The sequence below is a fragment of the Podospora pseudocomata genome, chromosome 7, assembly GCF_035222375.1.
Source record: "Podospora pseudocomata strain CBS 415.72m chromosome 7, whole genome shotgun sequence".
Classification (NCBI taxonomy): domain Eukaryota; kingdom Fungi; phylum Ascomycota; class Sordariomycetes; order Sordariales; family Podosporaceae; genus Podospora; species Podospora pseudocomata.
Genome location: NC_085891.1, coordinates 2,597,114 through 2,615,000, shown reverse-complemented (window position 1 = coordinate 2,615,000; position 17,887 = coordinate 2,597,114). Strand labels below are relative to the sequence as shown.

At 53.4% G+C, this 17,887-nt stretch overlaps 6 protein-coding genes across 6 annotated transcripts; 3 read left to right on the top strand and 3 right to left on the bottom strand.

The window, feature by feature from the left end:
- Positions 1 to 2,976: 2,976 nt before the first annotated feature.
- Positions 2,977 to 5,877, top strand: CPP1 (tyrosine/serine/threonine protein phosphatase; the record flags this gene model as incomplete). The annotated part of the gene is made up of 1 exon (XM_062893752.1): positions 2,977 to 5,877. One exon carries the CDS (start codon positions 2,977 to 2,979, stop codon positions 5,875 to 5,877), a length of 2,901 nt encoding a protein of 966 aa, XP_062739594.1.
- Positions 5,878 to 6,401: 524 nt separating this feature from the next.
- On the bottom strand, positions 6,402 to 7,800 carry TPT1 (tRNA 2'-phosphotransferase). The gene is made up of 2 exons (XM_062893751.1): positions 7,187 to 7,800; positions 6,402 to 7,125 (listed from the first exon to the last, which is right to left on the bottom strand). The coding sequence occupies exons 1-2, from the start codon at positions 7,400 to 7,402 to the stop codon at positions 6,436 to 6,438; spliced, it is 906 nt and encodes a 301-aa protein (XP_062739593.1). The 5' UTR covers positions 7,403 to 7,800; the 3' UTR covers positions 6,402 to 6,435.
- Positions 7,801 to 8,910: 1,110 nt separating this feature from the next.
- STE3 (a-factor receptor) lies at positions 8,911 to 10,853 on the bottom strand (the record flags this gene model as incomplete). Its single annotated transcript, XM_062893750.1, has 2 exons — positions 8,911 to 10,142; positions 10,196 to 10,853. The coding sequence occupies 2 exons, from the start codon at positions 10,851 to 10,853 to the stop codon at positions 8,911 to 8,913; spliced, it is 1,890 nt and encodes a 629-aa protein (XP_062739592.1).
- Positions 10,854 to 11,651: 798 nt separating this feature from the next.
- RIM1 (ssDNA-binding protein, mitochondrial) lies at positions 11,652 to 12,411 on the top strand (the record flags this gene model as incomplete). Its single annotated transcript, XM_062893749.1, has 2 exons — positions 11,652 to 12,293; positions 12,356 to 12,411. The coding sequence occupies exons 1-2, from the start codon at positions 11,918 to 11,920 to the stop codon at positions 12,409 to 12,411; spliced, it is 432 nt and encodes a 143-aa protein (XP_062739591.1). The 5' UTR covers positions 11,652 to 11,917.
- A 550-nt stretch (positions 12,412 to 12,961) lies between these two features.
- Positions 12,962 to 15,333, top strand: MTO1 (Mitochondrial Translation Optimization; the record flags this gene model as incomplete). The annotated part of the gene is made up of 2 exons (XM_062893748.1): positions 12,962 to 13,065; positions 13,124 to 15,333. The coding sequence occupies 2 exons, from the start codon at positions 12,962 to 12,964 to the stop codon at positions 15,198 to 15,200; spliced, it is 2,181 nt and encodes a 726-aa protein (XP_062739590.1). The 3' UTR covers positions 15,201 to 15,333.
- A 43-nt stretch (positions 15,334 to 15,376) lies between these two features.
- Positions 15,377 to 17,715, bottom strand: QC762_709040 (uncharacterized protein). Its single transcript, XM_062893747.1, is given in 5 exon segments — positions 15,377 to 15,757; positions 15,813 to 16,062; positions 16,226 to 16,572; positions 16,637 to 17,062; positions 17,077 to 17,715. The coding sequence occupies 4 exon segments, from the start codon at positions 16,894 to 16,896 to the stop codon at positions 15,613 to 15,615; spliced, it is 1,002 nt and encodes a 333-aa protein (XP_062739589.1). The 5' UTR covers positions 16,897 to 17,062; positions 17,077 to 17,715; the 3' UTR covers positions 15,377 to 15,612.
- Positions 17,716 to 17,887: the final 172 nt, after the last annotated feature.

The following is a 17,887-nucleotide window of genomic DNA, read 5'->3' as shown; positions in this document are numbered from 1 at the left end:
CAGCGTGACGGCGGGCGCTTCCGCGAATTCTGGAGTTTGGCCTCAAGTCATGGCCGCTCCGGTGCCGAGACCAAGCTTTTCGGACCCCACACGGCCGTCTTTCCGGACCCATCTCTCGCATGGCGGGGGAGGCCCGATTCCAGGCCGACCCGGAAGGGGTCACGTCACGGTTTTCCGAGGTCCGTCGAGCAATCAGACCGGAAGCGAGCACGCTCAATCCAGCTTGTCCTTGCGACGCCATGTCACCCTTGTGGTGGTTCGTTCGTTTGGACGACATTGTTTCAGACGTGTGGGTCGAGGGGTACAAATGCCGGCCCAAACTTGAAGCAGATTTGTGGAATGTTTGGGGGCATCAAAAGTATGACGAACAGGCTCGCAATCGCCAGGAACCTGGTAACTTGCTGGAACGGATACCCGACCGAGTACTACCTCGTCTACGTTGGCGAGCTCGAAGCTTTTTTTATTTTGCTACTCCAGACGAGGAGAGAAAAAACAGAAACCCTGGAGGCTGTTTGAAACTTGACCTGTCTGGAAAACAAAGCCCCGTATTTATCGTCTAGTATTGTTGAAAAGGAGCAAAATGGACCCATATTGGGAATGTATCATGCTCCCCTTGCGTGCTGAAGCAAGAAATGGGCGCCGTTTGACACAGGAGCGCAGCAAAGTTGAGACGGAGGAGTGTTCGTTTTACTGCTATCAAGAGAGGTATTACCAGCCGGGAAGCCGAGTTTGGTGCGCCAGACACGTTCCGCAATAGAAGCAACGACGGATCGTAAGCACGTGGTGTTCCCGCCAGGTTATGCGTCATTGACCCAGCACTGGGTATTGACTTCAAGGCCTGAACCATGGGCACGTGAGGTTCAATCTATCGCTAACTCCGCACGGAGTCTGGCAGGCTGGCGGCGGATTGTTGTTGAAACTAGGCTGTCAAACTGTCAGCAGTCACAATCTGGACCGTCCAAAATGGACTGAAGAAGGTCCAGGCCGGTCTCAACGAGAGCACGTCACTCAGCTGTTGGCGTTCTTGTGTCCGAGAAGTCTTGAGGCTCTGCAGTGTTCAGCTCTTGGCGTTTTGATGCCACACTCGGCATGTGAAATTATTTAATAGCGCACAGGGCAATTCCACACGCTCCACCTCTTCAATTTGGCTTGTTTCAGATCCCACCGAGAGCCTGTCCGTCTCCACAGGAACAGGTTGACGTCTTCAACATGAGAATAAAATTCATGATCACAGGTAATAATAATAATAATAAGAAGAAGAAGAAAACAACAAGACGGCAGGGCGAGACTGTTCGACGCGGAAAGTTGAACATAATTCAGACAGACCGGTCATCAAAGGCCTGGAAACTGTATATAAAGCGGTTCAGCACACTTCCTTTTGTGTTCTTGCACTCGGTGGACTGACTGATGCAACCGAGAATCTTGTCTCGGCCGGACTTTGAGCTGCTCGATATCCAGCAGCTTCATCAGATGACGGCTCTGCGAACCGGAGTCATGGGCCGAACTGCGAAAGTTGAAGAAAGAGCGGCTAATGGTGTGGGGGACGTCGGCAACTGGCGCCAACAGTCCTTCATTTATGTTCCTTAATTACCTACCATATTGTAACTCGATATATAAGCAATATAAGCGCTGTGTAGACGGAACATACATGTGGGAGGAAGAAAACAACCTCGGCGAGGCGATAGCTTCTCATAATAATAGGAGAGTCATTCTGACAGAAGCAGAAGGTGGAAAGGATCAAGCGCAGCCGAAGCGCAGAGGTCGAGGCACATCTCTGGGGGAAAATCGAGGGGAATCAAATCGTGGTCGGACAGTGCAGCAAGGATCAGCCAGCCAATCAGGAGTGCCGTCCAATTTTTGCATCCACGGTCGCACTGTCTATTAATAGCATGGATTGTTTGAAAGCAAGCAAGTCGCAAAGGCCGCTAGCCGCCGGTGTTGGAGGACGCTCTCTGATTGGCTGAACACCCCCTGTTCGCGGCCACAGGGCCAGTGCTCCCCACGCAGAGGGCTCCTCAGCGTTCTGTTCTGGTGCAGATGGAGGAATGCTGGTGTCCAGGGGTGTTCTGCCTGCCCAAGCCTAGTTGTCCTGCCCCCCCCCATTCAGCGCTTTCTGTGCGTTGCTGCCACTGCCACAGCGCGGGTCTCCTCTCTCCCATCCTCCCATCGAGACGCCTTTTTTCTCCCTTTCTTGCCAAACCATTCCCTTCCCTTCACTTTTCAAATTTCAAACCCCAGACGAAGGAAGCTGTCGGACGGCACTCGAGCGGGATCCCGAGACTCGGTTCTTCTTGTTCCCTCCCAGACAAAGGCAACCTAGGCCCCGCTGTTCTCACCCGTCAATCCCTTCAGCCCGGGTTCCGATCTTCTCTTCCTGTCTGCTCCCGTCGACTCTCGACATTGTGTGAAGACAGGACCATGTATTGACGCCTTTCTCCTTCTCATCTTTTCTGATCCTGAATCCGCCGTCTCGTCTCGTCTCCTCCTGCTCTGGCTGCGCCGCCGTCTCTCCGCGCAACCATTTAGCGAGACCATCACCCCAGCCTCCACCACGAGTCTACGCGCCCGCCTCAGACAACACCGACAACATCGTGCGCCCTTGTCAATTTCACGGATTTCTTTGCTCTTTTGCTTCTCTTTTCTTCCTGCGACACACTAATTAAATTCTCTTCACTCAACACTCGCCAAGTGTGGATCGGATTCAGCAGCGCTGTCCCTTTGGTCCGAAACCTAGTCTTGTAGTCGACCTTCGATTCAACCAGTGTGCCGACTCAATTCGACATACACACACACACACTAGTTCCATAATTTCAACACCGGTGGTGAAAGACCTCGGCTTTCTATTTTTCGCCTCTCGGCGACTATCAGACGGCGGGGAGGTCAAGAGACCGGGTGGCCAACTTGTGACCGGACCGGAGCAAAAAACGGAGGAACATCACGGCGACGCACTTTTCGCCTCTCCAAACACTGCCGAATATGCCTTCAGCCGCGCCTCGCAGGCTGTATGAGGACCAAATACCCTCATTTATGACTGTTTTGGACGTGGAAAACGGAATTGTGGACGCCTCAAATACCGTCACAGTTGTTGACCCCAAGCTGGTCATGGAGGATACAAAACTGCCACGAGACTCGGAGCCGGCCCTGCGGCCCGGCGTCTTGTCTTCAGATTCCATTCACAAGCACCACGACAGCACATCCACCGCCGAATCTGCAGAGTCTTCGCCAACCACCACCGTGTCTTGCACAGACTCTTCGGATCTTTCTGACCCCTCACCATCATCCTCCCCTGATTCTCCGATTAATCTTGTTCCTCTTCGGCCTTTTGCGCCTGCCTCTTTCGGTGGTCTCCATGGATTGGCCAACCTCACCATCAACACCTCTGGCCGAACCTTGGAGCGGCCGATGACATCGCCAGTTCCCCGGCGGCCAAAAAACATGAAGGGGCTTTCGATCCAGCCACCATCACTATCTTCGACCGAAGTGTCTGAACCATCTTCTCCCTCTTTCATCAAACCCAAAATTCCTACCACGAAGCGGAAGCCAAGTCAGCTCAGCCTCAAGACCAGCACCTCGGATCTCATTGCGCGCACAACACTCGAAGTTCCTAGCTCACCATCAGTTTCGGTTGGTCCCATTCTGCAGCGCCGCGCTCTGAAGCATTCCACTTCGTCGCCACATATGCTCTCAGGCTTGAAGTCGGCCACATTTGGTCCCGCAGGAGGCATGACTATTCCAACAGTGCTGGAGAGAAATGAGACAGGATTGTCTTCTTTCCTGCGACCACCCAAGCCTGCCGTGGCACCTGGCTTAGGATCGACCATCCAGGAAGAAGATTCACCAATACGAACACAAATCGCCAACCGCGCCGCTTATGAGTTTGAGCCATTCCACGAGGTCGAAAATAACGAGGATCAGAAAACGCCCGGATACCCCGACGGCCCAATCGCCATCTATAGCGACAATGTGTATTTGTACCTCGAGCCCACTGCCGAGGAAGCGTCTCGCTTTGACGTGGTGATCAATGTCGCTCGTGAGGTTATGAACCCGTTCAAGCCTTACGCTAGCAGAAAGGACTCTGCGGCTTCGGATGGCCAAACAATGTCTCCCGTGGAGCCAGATACGGCGGTAACAAACTCGAGCTTTGCGACCGCCTTTGAGTATTTCCCAGAGGGAAGCTCGGCTGACACGCCTACGACCCCCAAGGCCCAGTCTTTCAAGGAGCCAGAGTATATTCACATTCCCTGGGATCACAACACCGATATTGGCAAGGATCTCATGGGGCTCTGCGAAACAATCGAAAGGCGGACAAAAGACGGCAAGAAGGTTTTGGTCCACTGCCAGCAGGGTGCCAGCAGATCTGCCAGCTTGATCATTGCCTACGGGCTGTATCAAAATCCCGACCTGACCGTCAACGATGCTTACTACGCGGCCCAGGCGAAGAGCAGGTGGATCAGCCCCAATATGAGGCTGATGTACTGCTTGCAAGATTTCCAGAAAGAAGTCTCGTCGAGGAAGAGATTGGCTGTCCCGAGTGCTGGCTTGAAGTCGCGATCCGGGAGGAGCCCAATGCACAGGGCGACGTTATCCGCAGATCACATCGAGGCACCACCCAAGGAGCCTCTCACCGCACCACTACCAAGCGAAGACCCAGCCTCGAGATCTGGAAGCCCTGAACGAAGCCCCAGCAGGGCAAGGGGCAACTCAACGCCAAACAGAGGTGAACCCATTTCGCCTGGCCCATCATCCGCGCCTTCCAGCTTTTCCTGGACCGAAAAAGAGGACGAGTCGGATCCTGGAAAGTTTGGCCGTTTTAATATCGATTCGTTCCTCGTCCCTTCGCAGCCGGATTCCGGGTTTGCTTCTTCGGACAGCTCATTCGCGAGACCACCGCCATCTCCAGGGTTTGTGCCTCCTACTATCTCCAGAGAGCCACCCTCTCCTGGCTTTGGCGGTTCCTTTACCTTGAGCAAGCCACCACCATCACCAGGTTTTGGGTCGTTCTCTCTGTCAAGACCACCGCCATCACCCGGCTTTGGCTCATTTGCCGAGCCGCCAAAATCCCCCGGCTTTGCGCCTCCCAGCTTTGCATCTCTTACCATCTCAAAGCCTCCAGCATCGCAAAACTTGGCACCGCTCGATCTTTCGAGACCTCCCATGTCTCCAGGATTCCCACCACCAGACCCCTTTGCCAGGCCGCCAGCTTCACCAGGCTTTGGCGCGCATAGATTTGGGGCCTCAGACGGCACCTTTGGATTTGCGCCGATGACCTTTGCTCCGCCGCCGTCACAGCCGGAGAAGAAAAAGTCTGAAAACAATTTCAAGCTCGCCCCGATGACATTTGCGCCGCCTCCCAAGACGGTGGACAGGAAGAAGTCGGAAGCTACTCTTGCACCGATCAATCTCACCCCGCCGCCCAAGAAGCTGGAAAAGAAGTCATCACAAATCAGCCTCGCACCGTTGAAGCTGTCGCCAGCACCGAAAACCCTCGAGAAGAAGAGGTCTATGGGCACGTTTGGCTTCGCGCCTCTGAATATCGCTCCTGTTGTGCCGCCGCCTGTTCCGCCCAGGGACAATATTCTTGCCATGCGAGGCTTTCCACCGAATGCTAGCGACCCAACCCTCTCGCCTAGGGCCGAGGTGATGACGAATAACCCTCTTCATCAGGCTCTTGCCGTGGCAGCGGCGCAGTTTGCGGAGGTGGTTCAAGCTCCTCCTACCCCCGCCGACGAGGCACTGGGGCTTTTTTCGCCGAGGGAGACGATGTTTCCACGGGATCCGTTTTTTCCTTTTGGGAGGCCGATGCAAAATGAGGATCCCAGGAGTCCGCCGACGTTGGGGGAGACGCCTATTGTGAGGAGTATCGACGAGATGATTTGATTCTTTTTTTTTTTTGGATTTTGGATTTTTGGATTTTTTTTTGTTTTGGACTTGTATATGAATCTGTATTGGTATGCTGGGGAGTTGTAGGTTTTGAAAGCTGGCGGGGGGGAAAGTTGGACAGAACCCCCCTTTTTTTTTTGGTTGGTGTTGTTGTGTTTTTTGGTGTGCGCACGCAAGCGAGCAAAGCGAGGGTTTTGTTGGAGTTTTTGAAGAAGGAAAAGTTTACTTTTTGGCTGAAACCTTTTTGGGGAGGGGGGGGGGAAGGGGGAGGAGGTGGTGGATGGAGATGGATGGATAATGGGTATATAATACCAGTTTATTTCCTCCGATGAAGTAGTTGGTTGGGTTGTAAGCTTAGCATTGCTCAGAAAAACACACGCACACACACATACATGTATATCACTCATACGACGACCGCAGAGTCGTCGGCTTTGAATAGCAAGCATTTTTCGGGGTGTTTTTCTTTGTTGTTTTGGATGTAAAATGTTTTTTTTTATATTTTTTTTTTTAAAATATTTTACCTCGACCAAAAAGCCTTGACGTATGACATTATCTTTACTGTCCTCCTCCCCTTCCTCTCCCACCCCGTTTCCCTCCCCTCCCAGCCCCCTTGCCATGAGGCTGCCTGATCTTCAACCCTGGAGGTAAATCACCCCCATCCATGGGCTCTCCATCCCTCCAGATAACGCCCACCAACGCCCCATCCCGCCCGACAACCTCCTTAAAGTACTTTGAGCTCACTACCCCCTCCTCACCCTCTCCCTCTGTGAGGACAACCCCGTTCTCGCTCATCCAGAATTTTAGGTTGCCTTCTTTCATTGCTTTTGGCACGTCAATGTAGATTAACAACTCTGCATCCTTCCTCATCCCAGAAATGACGCCCTCGTCGTCGTCGGGGAGTCCAGTGCTGAAGTGGACGTGGTTCCTCCCCATTTTCTTGAGGCCGCCGGTTGATTTGATGAGGGGCCAAAAGGCGAAGAAGGTGCCGTGGACGACGGTGGGCGGGATGGGGAGTTGGCCTTTTGAGAGGTCTGGGGTGAGGGATAGGGGTTTGAGGAGGGCGTCCGAGTCGAGCTTGATGGAATGCCCTTGGTTGGCGCGGATGAGCCAGTCTGTTGGGTCGGTGGATGTTGAGGTTGAGGAGTGGAGGGGTTTGAGGGCGAAGCGTTGCTTGTCCGAGTCTTTGACTGCGGAGAGGATTTCGGGAAAGGTTGGTTTGAGGGATTTGAGGGGGCCCCAGGAGAGCTAGAGGGGAGGGGGGTTAGTTGGTTGGGGAGGGGAGGGGGAAAGGGGGGGGGGAACGTACGACTTTATCTAGGGGGGCGTAGCCTTCTTTGTCGAGGTCGATGCCGGCGTTGGAGGCTTGGTGCCGGAGGAGGCGGGAGAGGGCGCGGGAGAGGTCTACTGCTCTTCCTCCGGGACGACCTCCTCTTCCTCGGCTGCTGCCGCGTTTACCGTCGCCACGGGATGAGGGGGTGGTTTGGGAGAGTTGGTCGGCGATGAGGTCTGCTTTGTCGTCCATTTTGAGGGGTGGTTGTGAGGGTGAATGAGCGTGGTGAGAAGTGAAAGTAAGGGTTGAGTGAGCTGGTTAGGGTGGTGGTTAGTTGGGTGAGTCTTGTTGCGGTCTTGAGGGATGGACTGAGGTGTTTGAGCATTCAGTCTGGTTGGGAGAAATAGAACAAAATGCGGGAGGCTCACTTTGTATAAGTTGGGATGAGAGATGAATGTGAGTTTTGGATGATGAGGAGCGAGAGGTGAAAATGTGGGGTTACCACACGCACAAACAGTTTGCAGTTGTCGGGTTAGGGTTGTGAGTGCTATTCTCGGTGTGAAGCAAGAATGAGTTGGATAATCCACTTGTCGCTGGTTTCTGTGTCTGTTTACTTCAAAAGTCAAAGAACTATCGTAACTTTATATTTCATCAATTTCAGGTGAACTGGCCTTCCATGTAGAGACTGCTCACTCGGCAAGCCAAACTTAGAAACAAGGCCCCCTGAACCAGCAGTGAGTCACGCCGCCAATAAGCCAGTAACACCAAGACCAAGACTTCACCACTGCATAGCACGTCTCAGCCCTCCGAGTGCTCTGGCCTCAGAACACCACCCCGAACCTCAGTCACTGGCCGAGGCATACTTAGGTCAAGTGCCTCGTTTGCCGACATCTTTGTTAGCTCGAGGCATGCAAACTGATGGGAAAAGGCCCCTAATATGCCCTGAACTACAAGCCAGCCCTATTGTGTAAATCTTACCTCTAGCAGTTCTCAAAATTTGGCATGATTACGTGGTTTATTGCTTCAAACAACCTGGCAAACCCACTCAAGTGTTCAGTGTGTTGTCTAAAAGCAGCAGCACGGCTCTCAAAATCAGGCTACCATGCAGCTTCAAACTAAGAACCAGTTTATGGACATGGATGGGTATTTCGCTTTAGAGGTGTTGAAAGATAGGATGCGATCCTGAAGTTGCTTTATATCGCGTGTGTGCTTTCTTTCTCCAGGTTTGACTTGGGAAAGGATCAAGTCCATTGGCCAAGTATAATTGCCCTTCTTGGGAAGTGATCCAATGTGGTCATGAAGAGGTGTTTCCTGTTGTTTCAGTAAATGTACAATATCTCACACCTGTAATCCAGCAAGATATTGGAGTGTAAATAGCATAGTTGACAGCGGTGCAAAGTCGACAAGGTTAGCTTGGTGTTATGATACATTATCTGTCTATAGACACATAAAACCAGCCCTCGGCGTGCTGGCAGAAGGAGAAATATGTAATGAAATGCTATGCCGCACTATTCTGGTCAGCCTTGTGTAAACGGACCCCTCTTCACCATGAAAATGAAACAACAAAAAAACAAAAAAAGGGAAACACAATAAAAGACTCAAGGAAACAATAATAGCTATATAGCGGCCCATTATCTACCCACCCCTGATATCCCCCCCCCCTAAACACCCCAATACCCCTCCCCCCCAGCCCAACTCCTCCTCCTCCCTCCCCCCCACAACCCACTAACAACAACCAACGACCTCTCCACAACAAGCACCTAACTCGCATGTGTCGGCGTCGTAACCGTCACGACCTGTTCTTCTCCCTCCTCTCTCGGCTCCAGGGTATGCGCAATCCTCGTCTCAACCCTCACCACCCCCCTCCTCTGCTGCTGATGCTCTCCAGCCTCAAGATCCCCATCCCCACTACCAGCAGTAATCGTCGTCACAACAGGCTGAAACCTCGCCGGACTCGGCAAAGGCAATTGACTCCCCGACCTAGGATTCCCAACCCAGACCTGTGTATCAAACTCAACATTGGAAGCCTGATGCCCCACGTCCCAGGGCTCCGCTCCATCCTCGCTCCCAACGTCAACCACCTTTCCCTCTTCAATGGGACTAGTGGTGGTCTTTTTCTTTGGGAGGACAGTAGAAAGTCGAGATGGGAGGGGCGTGGCGTTGAGTGGTATGGCGGTTGCCATCAGAAAAGGATTCCGTCCCGTTGGGGGGCAGGTGGAAGTGGAAGAAGAAGAAGGAAAGTGCGGGTTGTTGTAATGATCGATTTCCTCTGCTGTTAGATCTGGCCAGGGGTTGTTGTTGCTGGTGCTTTTTTCCTTGACGAGCAAAGAGGTTGACCGGGAAGAGGTGGAATTGCTATGGTGCTCCGCGGTGGGGAGGATAGATCCCTTTCTTGAACTGTTGTTGGACATACCCGTCGTGGTCGTCGACCGGCGGCGGGAGGCGATGAAAGAGGATGCGTTTTCGCGGATGGGGCGGAGGAAGGAGGACCACCATGATGCTCTTGAGTTGCTGGTCGAATTGCCCCTTGAAGAGGAGGGGCTGGGGTACAACGGGATCTCTTCTCGTAGCTTAGGGAAGATGTACCCCAACCCAAGGAAGAGAAGGCCCCGGCGGTAAGAGTTGAGGGCCTCGGGGGTGGTGCCAAAGGGGATGAATAGCAGGATGCCCGTGACTTCGGGGATGAAGCTGATGCTCAGCTGTTGAAAGTTCATGTACTCTGATGTGGTGAACGAGACAAACCACTGGTTGAAGGGGTCGGGACCATAGTGGAAGGAGGCAAAGTCATAAGACAAGTCCCATGGGCTCCCCACCTTTAGGTTTCTAACGAAAAAGATGAGGATGAGCGGGAGGACGACGACGATGACGGTGAGGGTCAGAAAGTAAAGCTTCTTGCGGACGCGGGATTGGCGCGCGGCGGCGACGCTGTCGCGGGATTGCATCAGTTTGTTGGACGCGCGCATGATGAGGCGGTAGCGGTAAAAGGTGAGGCCTGTGATGTTTGTTAGGATGTGTACAAAGGGGCAGAAGGGGAAGAAAACCTACAAGCCATGATGGCCGCCCCAATAGAGAATATCGGCGTAGGCAAAATGAAAAACACCAAGAAGACCCAGTTCGGAAAGTAGTAAACCCCACACCCGACCAGTGTCGATACATTATACCGGCCCACCGCGACGAAGTAGGTGAGAATCATCTGCATCGCCGGCACCGTAAAGATGACCGCCGCCGAAATAATCCTGTTGCGTCTCCTCTCCTTGGACGTCAAGGCAGTAGCTCTGTTTATAGCCACCTTGCTCGCCAATCCCCGCATGATCTCAAAGAGACAGATGTTGAAGGCCGTGTCGAGAGCAAACTTGAGGTATGTCTGAATGTCACACCACCCGTAGCCAGCAAACCACTCCTCCACGTTGTCGTCTCGCCAGATGAGGGCATTGACGACGGCGAGGAAGCTGAGGATCATGGTGATGACGCAGAGGACGGTGCCGGCGAACTCGCCGCTGCGGAAGAGGAGACGGGCTGGGACCCAGGTGATGAAGAGGGAGACTAGGCCGAGGAAGACGCGGAAGAAGAGGTTCACTTGGAGGGATGGGTAGGTGTAGGGCTCGTCGGGGCCGATCCTCTCTTCCGGGGTTGTTGTGAAGCCATAGAGAGACCATTTGTTGAAGCCTGGCGTGGCGAGTTCCTCTGGTGTTGAGGATGCCATGTTCCAACTTGTGCTGCCGGTACTCGCGAGGGAGGTTCCAGGTCTGGTGAGGTTGTTGGTGATGGTATTCCGCAAAGCGATCTTGGCGATGATGACGAAGAGGTAAGAGTAGAGGTCAAGATCTCAATCAAGCTGTGAGAGTAGTAGATCTGGATAAAGAAAAGAGTAAAGGAACAAGATCGGCTGCCATGTGGTGCAACCGGCAGGACGGTTATGTGCGTGCTATGGGCTATTCAGTTATTCGGTGTGTTGGCCATCTTATTGGCTTATTCGCGAACCGAGCTCCTTATTGTGATAAAAGTGGTGGTGAAGTTGCAAAGTGGGAGCTTGAGACCGCCATGTTGTGTCTATTGATCTATTCAGAGTCTATTCAGACCCAAAAGTGGGCAGCTTTCAGGAGCTGAAAAGGGGTCTCGGCCTGGCATCAACAAAGACCGGCGGGCCAGCTCCTGGACCTAGTTCCATGACATGAAGCTGTGGTTCCCGGCATCTAAATTTACTTCTGATCAATTGGCAGGGAACATGCGACTCATCATCAAGAATCATCAATTGGCCATGATGTTGTTTGCTGATGATGTCTCTCCAGCACGGAGTATCGCCGAGGTGGTGGTGCCTATGAATTGGTCAGCCCCGTTTTTGCTTATTGTGTGAAAGATCAGGTGTGGGTTTTATTGAGAATCGACTGAATAAGAAGACTTTATACTCAGCAGAGCAAGTCGGTCGCATGATGCTCCGCAAGTGAGAGAAGAGTGAGAGAGATAGTAAGAGTGAGCAGAGGAGGAAGATGAATCCCAAAAAGGAAGGAGTCAGGGGTATGACACCGCTCGGGCTAACCCTGGAACCCACGGAGCACCTGGGAGTTCGGCAGCTCAGCTCCACAGCTTCGACGCACGGTCCCCCACGCGACGCCGTTTGACGCGACCTTGGACCTGGACAGGGGTTTGAGTGAAGAACCCACAACACGATATCGATAGCGTTGATATCACTCTGAAACCAAAAACTGCATTCCATCCAGATCATCCCCGCCATCTTCATATCAAACCAGTCACCAGCCACAGCCCAACATGTCTGCCTTCCTCCGCTCCGTCTCCCGCGCTACCGCCCGCCCCCAGGTGGCTGCTGCCCGTGCCTTCTCCTCCACCCCCCAGCGCCCCTATGCCAAAATCACCATCGTCGGCAACCTCGCCGACACCCCCGACCTCCGCGCCAGCAACAACGGCAAAGAGTACCTCCGCTATGCCGTAGCCTCCAACAGCGGGTCTGGCGAGAACAAGAAGACCAGCTGGTTCAACATCACCGTCTTCCCCACCAGCACCAACGCCCGTGATTTCTACCTGTCTCTCGAGAAGGGGACCATGGTCTTGGTCGAGGGCCAGGCGTCTATCGACACGTACGAGGATGCCGAGGGCAAGCCCGTCAGAACTTTGGGTGTTGTGCAGCGTACGTCTATCGTTCTTTTCTCGCCTCTTCTGCAAAAACTAATGCCGGTTTGTCAAACATAGGCGCCCTCGAGGTTCTTCGCCGCCCCGCCAACCGCGATGCCCCGGCTGAGGAGTAAGCGCAGTAAGGCACAGTCTGGAAAACTATGATATGGATGAGCGGGCTCTATGTGATGATATGATGCGTTGTGGAATGGATGGATGCGATCTGCGCAAGGTAGACTGGGGTCTCAAATATCTCTTCGCTGTGTGTACATTCTGGCTGGTTGAAAAGCCATGCCTGTCAGAGACAGGCAGGTGGGCTGGATGTGGCCTTGTATAACTACCAACCAATTGTGATACCGTATTTTTTTTCTTTTTGTCAGATTCAATTGAAACTACGATGAACACGCATTCGACCTGCATGTATAATAGGCTCGCTTGCAACAGTGATTTTATTCCCGAGCAAAGCAGAGACGTTTGTCACTGTCGAGGTGAAAATCATTGGGCGCAAACATCGAGGTGGCCCGAGCGCTTATCGCATCCCGGCACTCCTTATCAGTTATTTTTCCAGAGATTCAATTCCTAAACCGCCCACCTTTGCGCCGAATATCGTGACGCCGCCCCCCCGTCTTCCATTCTTTTGTTCTTTACGGTAGCTAATCGCCAAGGCTGGGCGCACCCTTCAAGATGATGACGAAGCTCTGGCTTCCGCGGGGCCTCGGCCGAACACCAGTTGGCCGCTCGGTGCAGCTAAGGAGGGCCTTTGCGACAGTGGGGGATGTTGCCGCCAGGTCAGTTTGCGCGCGCGCCTGTGTATCTAGACAGATACTAACATAAATACACCAACAGACCATTCGATGTCATCGTCGTTGGTGGCGGCCACGCAGGCGCCGAGGCCAGCGCAGCCGCAGCCCGAGCAGGAGCCCGCACCGCCCTCGTCACACCCAGCCTCGAGAACCTGGGAGTATGCTCCTGTAACCCGAGTTTCGGCGGGATCGGAAAGGGGACAATTCTCCGAGAGATCGACGCGCTTGACGGGTTGGCTGGGAGGATAATCGACAAGGCTGGCTTGCAGTTTCGGGTGCTGAACAGGAGGAAAGGACCGGCAGTGTGGGGACCGCGAGCGCAGATCGACCGGGCATTGTACAAGAAACATATGAGGGAGGAGTTGACAAACTACAAGGACCTGGAGGTGGTCACCGGCAAGGTGGAGGATATCATTGTCTCCGACGTTGGTTTGACCGAAGAAGAGAGGGCAGAGGGCGCAAGGAGCAAGATTACTGGTGTGAGGCTAGAGTCAGGGGAGGTATTACCGGCAACGTCGGTGGTTATCACAACAGGAACATTCCTAGGAGGCGAAATCCACATCGGCCTCGAAGCCTACCCGTCAGGTAGAATGGGCGAGGAAGCCACCTTTGGCCTCAGCAAATCCCTGCGCGAAGCAGGCTTCAAGCTCGGCCGTCTCAAAACAGGCACGCCACCACGCCTAGCCAAGGGCAGCATCAACTGGGACATTCTCGAAGAACAGCTCGGCGACGACCCCCCCATGCCCTTCAGCTACCTCAACGACAAGGTCGACGTCGACGGCCACCAGCTCAAATGCCACGCCACCTACACCAACCACTCCACCCACGACATTGTCCGCGCCAACCTCGACAGAACCATCCACATCCGCGAGACGGTCAAAGGGCCGCGGTACTGCCCCTCCCTCGAGTCCAAAATCATCCGCTTCGGCCACAAAGACTCCCACATCGTCTGGCTCGAGCCCGAAGGCTTCGACAACGAGGTCATCTACCCCAACGGCCTCTCCATGACTATCCCCGCCGACGCCCAAGAAGCCCTCCTCCGCACCATCCGCGGCCTCGAGAACGTGACGATGCTCCAGCCCGGCTACGGCGTCGAATACGACTACGTCGACCCCCGCTCTCTAAAACGCACCCTCGAAACAAAACACATCTCAGGCCTCTTTCTCGCCGGCCAAATCAACGGCACGACCGGCTACGAGGAAGCCGCCGGCCAGGGCGTCATCGCTGGCATCAACGCCGGCCGAACAGCCCTCAACCTCCCGTCCGTATCCCTCTCCCGGTTCGACGCCTACATCGGCATAATGATCGACGACCTCGTCACCAAGGGCGTGTCGGAACCATACAGGATGTTCACCTCCCGAAGCGAATTCCGCCTCCGCACCCGGTCAGACAATGCAGATGCAAGACTCACACCCCTAGGCCACTCCTGGGGTGTCATCTCCCCCTCCCGCTGGGAAAGTTACCTCGAAACCTCGTCCTCTTCTACAGCCCTATACTCCCTCCTCGAAAGCACGATTTTGCCATCCCCGCAGTGGACAACCACCCACCCGCTCCCACAAACAAACTCCGATATCAACGGGGTCAAGGTGTCCGGTATACAAATGCTTCGCAAAATCTACGAGCACGCCACCACCACCAACCTCTCGTCGTCTTCCTCCCCTCCCCCTTTGTCATCTTCTGTCTCTGCATTGGAACCCACCCTCCCCGCAGTAGGGGAATTCTCCCCCAAAACCCAAGAGAGGGTTGCGATCGAGGCGGTGTACGAGCCGTTTGTCAAGTTTCAGCTTGCCGAGGCGGCCAGGGCGGTGAGGGATGAGCATCTTTTGCTGCCGACCGATCTCGATTACACCACCGTTACTGGGTTGAGCATAGCTGAACAGACAAAGCTGAACGAGACGCGGCCGGAAAGCATAGGGCAGGCGAGGAGGGTGGAGAGCGTGACGCCGAATGGGGTCGTGATGTTGTTGCGGCATGTGAGGAGACGGGGTGGGGGGGATTACCAACGGGGGGGTGGGGAGAAGGGGAGCAAGGCGCTGGATTTGGAACTGCCCGGCCTTCAGGAAGGGGAGGATATGGGGGCTGTGGAGGGGAGGGTTAGGGTTGGGGAGATGAAGGGTTGAAGGAAGGAAGGAAAGAAAAGGGTGTATGTAGGATATTGTGTATATCGGTTGCTGAGGAACTAAAAGCAAGGCATCGGTTCGGATGGGTGGGCTAGATGGGAAGAAAACATGGCGTCGGCGTTTTTTTTTCTTTTTTTTTCGAATCTTGTATATAACATGACAACAATACAAGCAACTGTAAACGAAAATTCAACTTTTTAATGTTGTTCACGGTCTATATACAAGAATGCTTCACAAGGGCAAAGCAAGGCTAATGCTCGCAATAGGGATATGTACAATACTCACGAAAACCCCCTAAACTCCCTGCCCCATCTCGCCAAACACACAGAGCACACACATCATCCACTTAACCCTCCCTCTCCTTCCTCCCCAACTACCTCACCCTTATCTTCTCCCCCAACACCCTTCTCTCTCAGAGTTCCTTCTTCTTCCCCTCCTCCTCCCCCACCACAACCTCCTTCTCCTTTTTGCTCTCCGGCTGCGTCAGAATCTTAACCGCATCCTTGCTGAACACATAACTCGCGCCCGACCAAACCGTCGTCGTGGCGACAATGTACCTATCATCCCAAATCATCAGCAATTTAACCCCCTATTCCCGGAAAAGAAACTTACTGCAAAACCGCCAACGACTGACTAAAATCAACAGCCGTGACAACAGGAGCCACCGTCGTCAACCCCATCAGCCCCAACTGCAAAAACGTATTGAACTTGCTAATCAACGTCGGCCTCACCTCCGCGCTCGGCAGGCTAAAATCCCAGTATCTTGCCATCGTCTTGGGAGGAGGCAGCGAGATCCAGCGGTAGTAAATTGCCGAGATGGCGAGGGCGACGTCCCGGCCCAGGATGAGGACTGCTAGCCATACTGTTGTTTCCTCCATTATTAGCTCATGTTATCACGTTTTAGTCCCTGAAACCAGGCTACCGCATAAAAAAAAAAGGGGGGGGGGCAACCAAAACCGGGTTAAAAATGGAAGCAACAAGAAAAGGAGAACCAAAAAAAAAAGAAAAGAAAAAAGAAGGCTCACCAGGCAACAACCCCTTCATCCCCAACGCCACAACCAAAACCGTCATCAACATCTTGTCCGCCATCGGATCAATCACCGTCCCCACCACAGTCTGCAACTTCCACCTCCTCGCGATCCACCCGTCAAGCGCATCGCTGACACCCGCGTAGGCAAACAGCCCCAGAGCGAGGGCGTGCTGATCGTGTAGGATGGCATAGCCGATAAACGGGCTTGCGATGATCCGAGAAAACGTCAGAATATTCGGGATAGTATAAATATTCTCCTTTTGCGGCACGATAGCAGCCGGCAGCTTGGACTGGAGCTTTTTCGTTAGGGTGGAGGGATGAAGGATTTTGGGGATTTTGGATCTGTTGAGATGTTAGTTAGGGGGGTAATCAAAAAGAAGGGGAGGGGGCGGAAGGGGGGGGTTACTCTTTTGTCCGGAGCGGGGGGGAGGACATGGTGAATGTTCGAAACAGCAGGTTGCTCGGTTGATAAGATGCTGGCCTTGTCGGCGGCGGTGGTGGCGGTTGTTGACCTGATACAACAGCCGAAACCCTCCTCTGTACCGCAATGCTCGACAGCCCTCTCACTGCCAGAAACGGACTCGTCGACGATAACCTCGCCCCAGCAACAGCAACAACAACACCACCACCACCTCTCTCGAGACCCCTGAAGCTGTAAGAAATCATAATTCCTTCTTTTTTTCGTCTGTTCTCTCGTCAGTCCCGAATTTGACTTTCGGGAAATATGCTTTTCGGGTAAGGTAACTTACAAGGGCAGGGTACTGTCCCTGATATGTGTCTCTGAGAGAGACAGCCCGAGTACCGTATGTGACTTTACACAGTAGCTTCAACGCAAAAAAAACAAAACAAAAAAAAAACAAAAAACAATCCAAACCACACACCCGTCCGTTGTTCTTGTCGTTTCGTTTCGTTTTGTGTCGTCCCGGCCCGTCCCGTCGGTAAACCTCTTTTTGACTTTTTCCTATCCCCTGAATTCCCGTGTCGTTGGGAAAAGCCAATTAACAGGGTCGTTTTCCCCCCACCCCCACAAAGCTCAAGGTTTGAACCGTCGGATGATGGGTAGAGAGAGACTGCCCCCTGACCACCGCAAATGATTGCTCGCGCGCGCAAAAAGCTTGGAGACTGTCGTCTGATGTAGATAGGTAGGTAGGCAGGTTGTTTCCCTCAAAAGAAGAGGAATGAGAGACCGGCTTCAAAAAGGCCTCAAGGTTAATGTCGTGGTTTAAAAAATAAAATAAAAAGATGATGCGGGTCAAAAGAGAGAGCGCGCAACAACCCCCCAAAAAAACCCGACCTGCCGTTGATATCTCCTCCTGCTTCACCTTCCCTCGTTGTCGTCACAGCCAAGACTTTTTCCAACACAACAACCACTCAAACTCGCCCTCTCTGTTGCTGTCCTGATTAGCTCAATAAAACAAATGAAATCGGTGCGAGGCCGATAGTAACAAATGTCCAAGTCACCTCGTCAGACCATAAGGAAATTCCTGCTCTTTGCGATCGGGATGCATGTGCATTTCCTTGATGGAGCCATAAAGCACAGACCATGTCTGTGCACCAGTCTGTCGGCCGGCAGCCAAGCCGGCCGCCGGCCGACTACATCCGTTAGAACAGGGCCCGCCATGTCGGCAGGTTTCGCCCGATGACCGTCCGATGACGT

What these genes read in the sequence shown, in the direction of transcription:
- TPT1 (XM_062893751.1), bottom strand. Translation starts at nt 7,402, where the DNA reads ATGGACGACAAAGCAGACCTCATCGCCGACCAACTCTCCCAAACCACC. An exon ending in ACGCCCCCCTAGATAAAGTC is followed by an intron (nt 7,126 to 7,186) that starts GTACGTTCCCCC and finishes CCTCCCCTCTAG; the next exon opens with CTCTCCTGGGGCCCCCTCAA.
- QC762_709040 (XM_062893747.1), bottom strand. Translation starts at nt 16,896, where the DNA reads ATGATTTCTTACAGCTTCAGGGGTCTCGAGAGAGGTGGTGGTGGTGTT. An exon ending in CCCCCGCTCCGGACAAAAGA is followed by an intron (nt 16,573 to 16,636) that starts GTAACCCCCCCC and finishes ACATCTCAACAG; the next exon opens with ATCCAAAATCCCCAAAATCC. An exon ending in CAGTCGTTGGCGGTTTTGCA is followed by an intron (nt 15,758 to 15,812) that starts GTAAGTTTCTTT and finishes TTGGGATGATAG; the next exon opens with GTACATTGTCGCCACGACGA.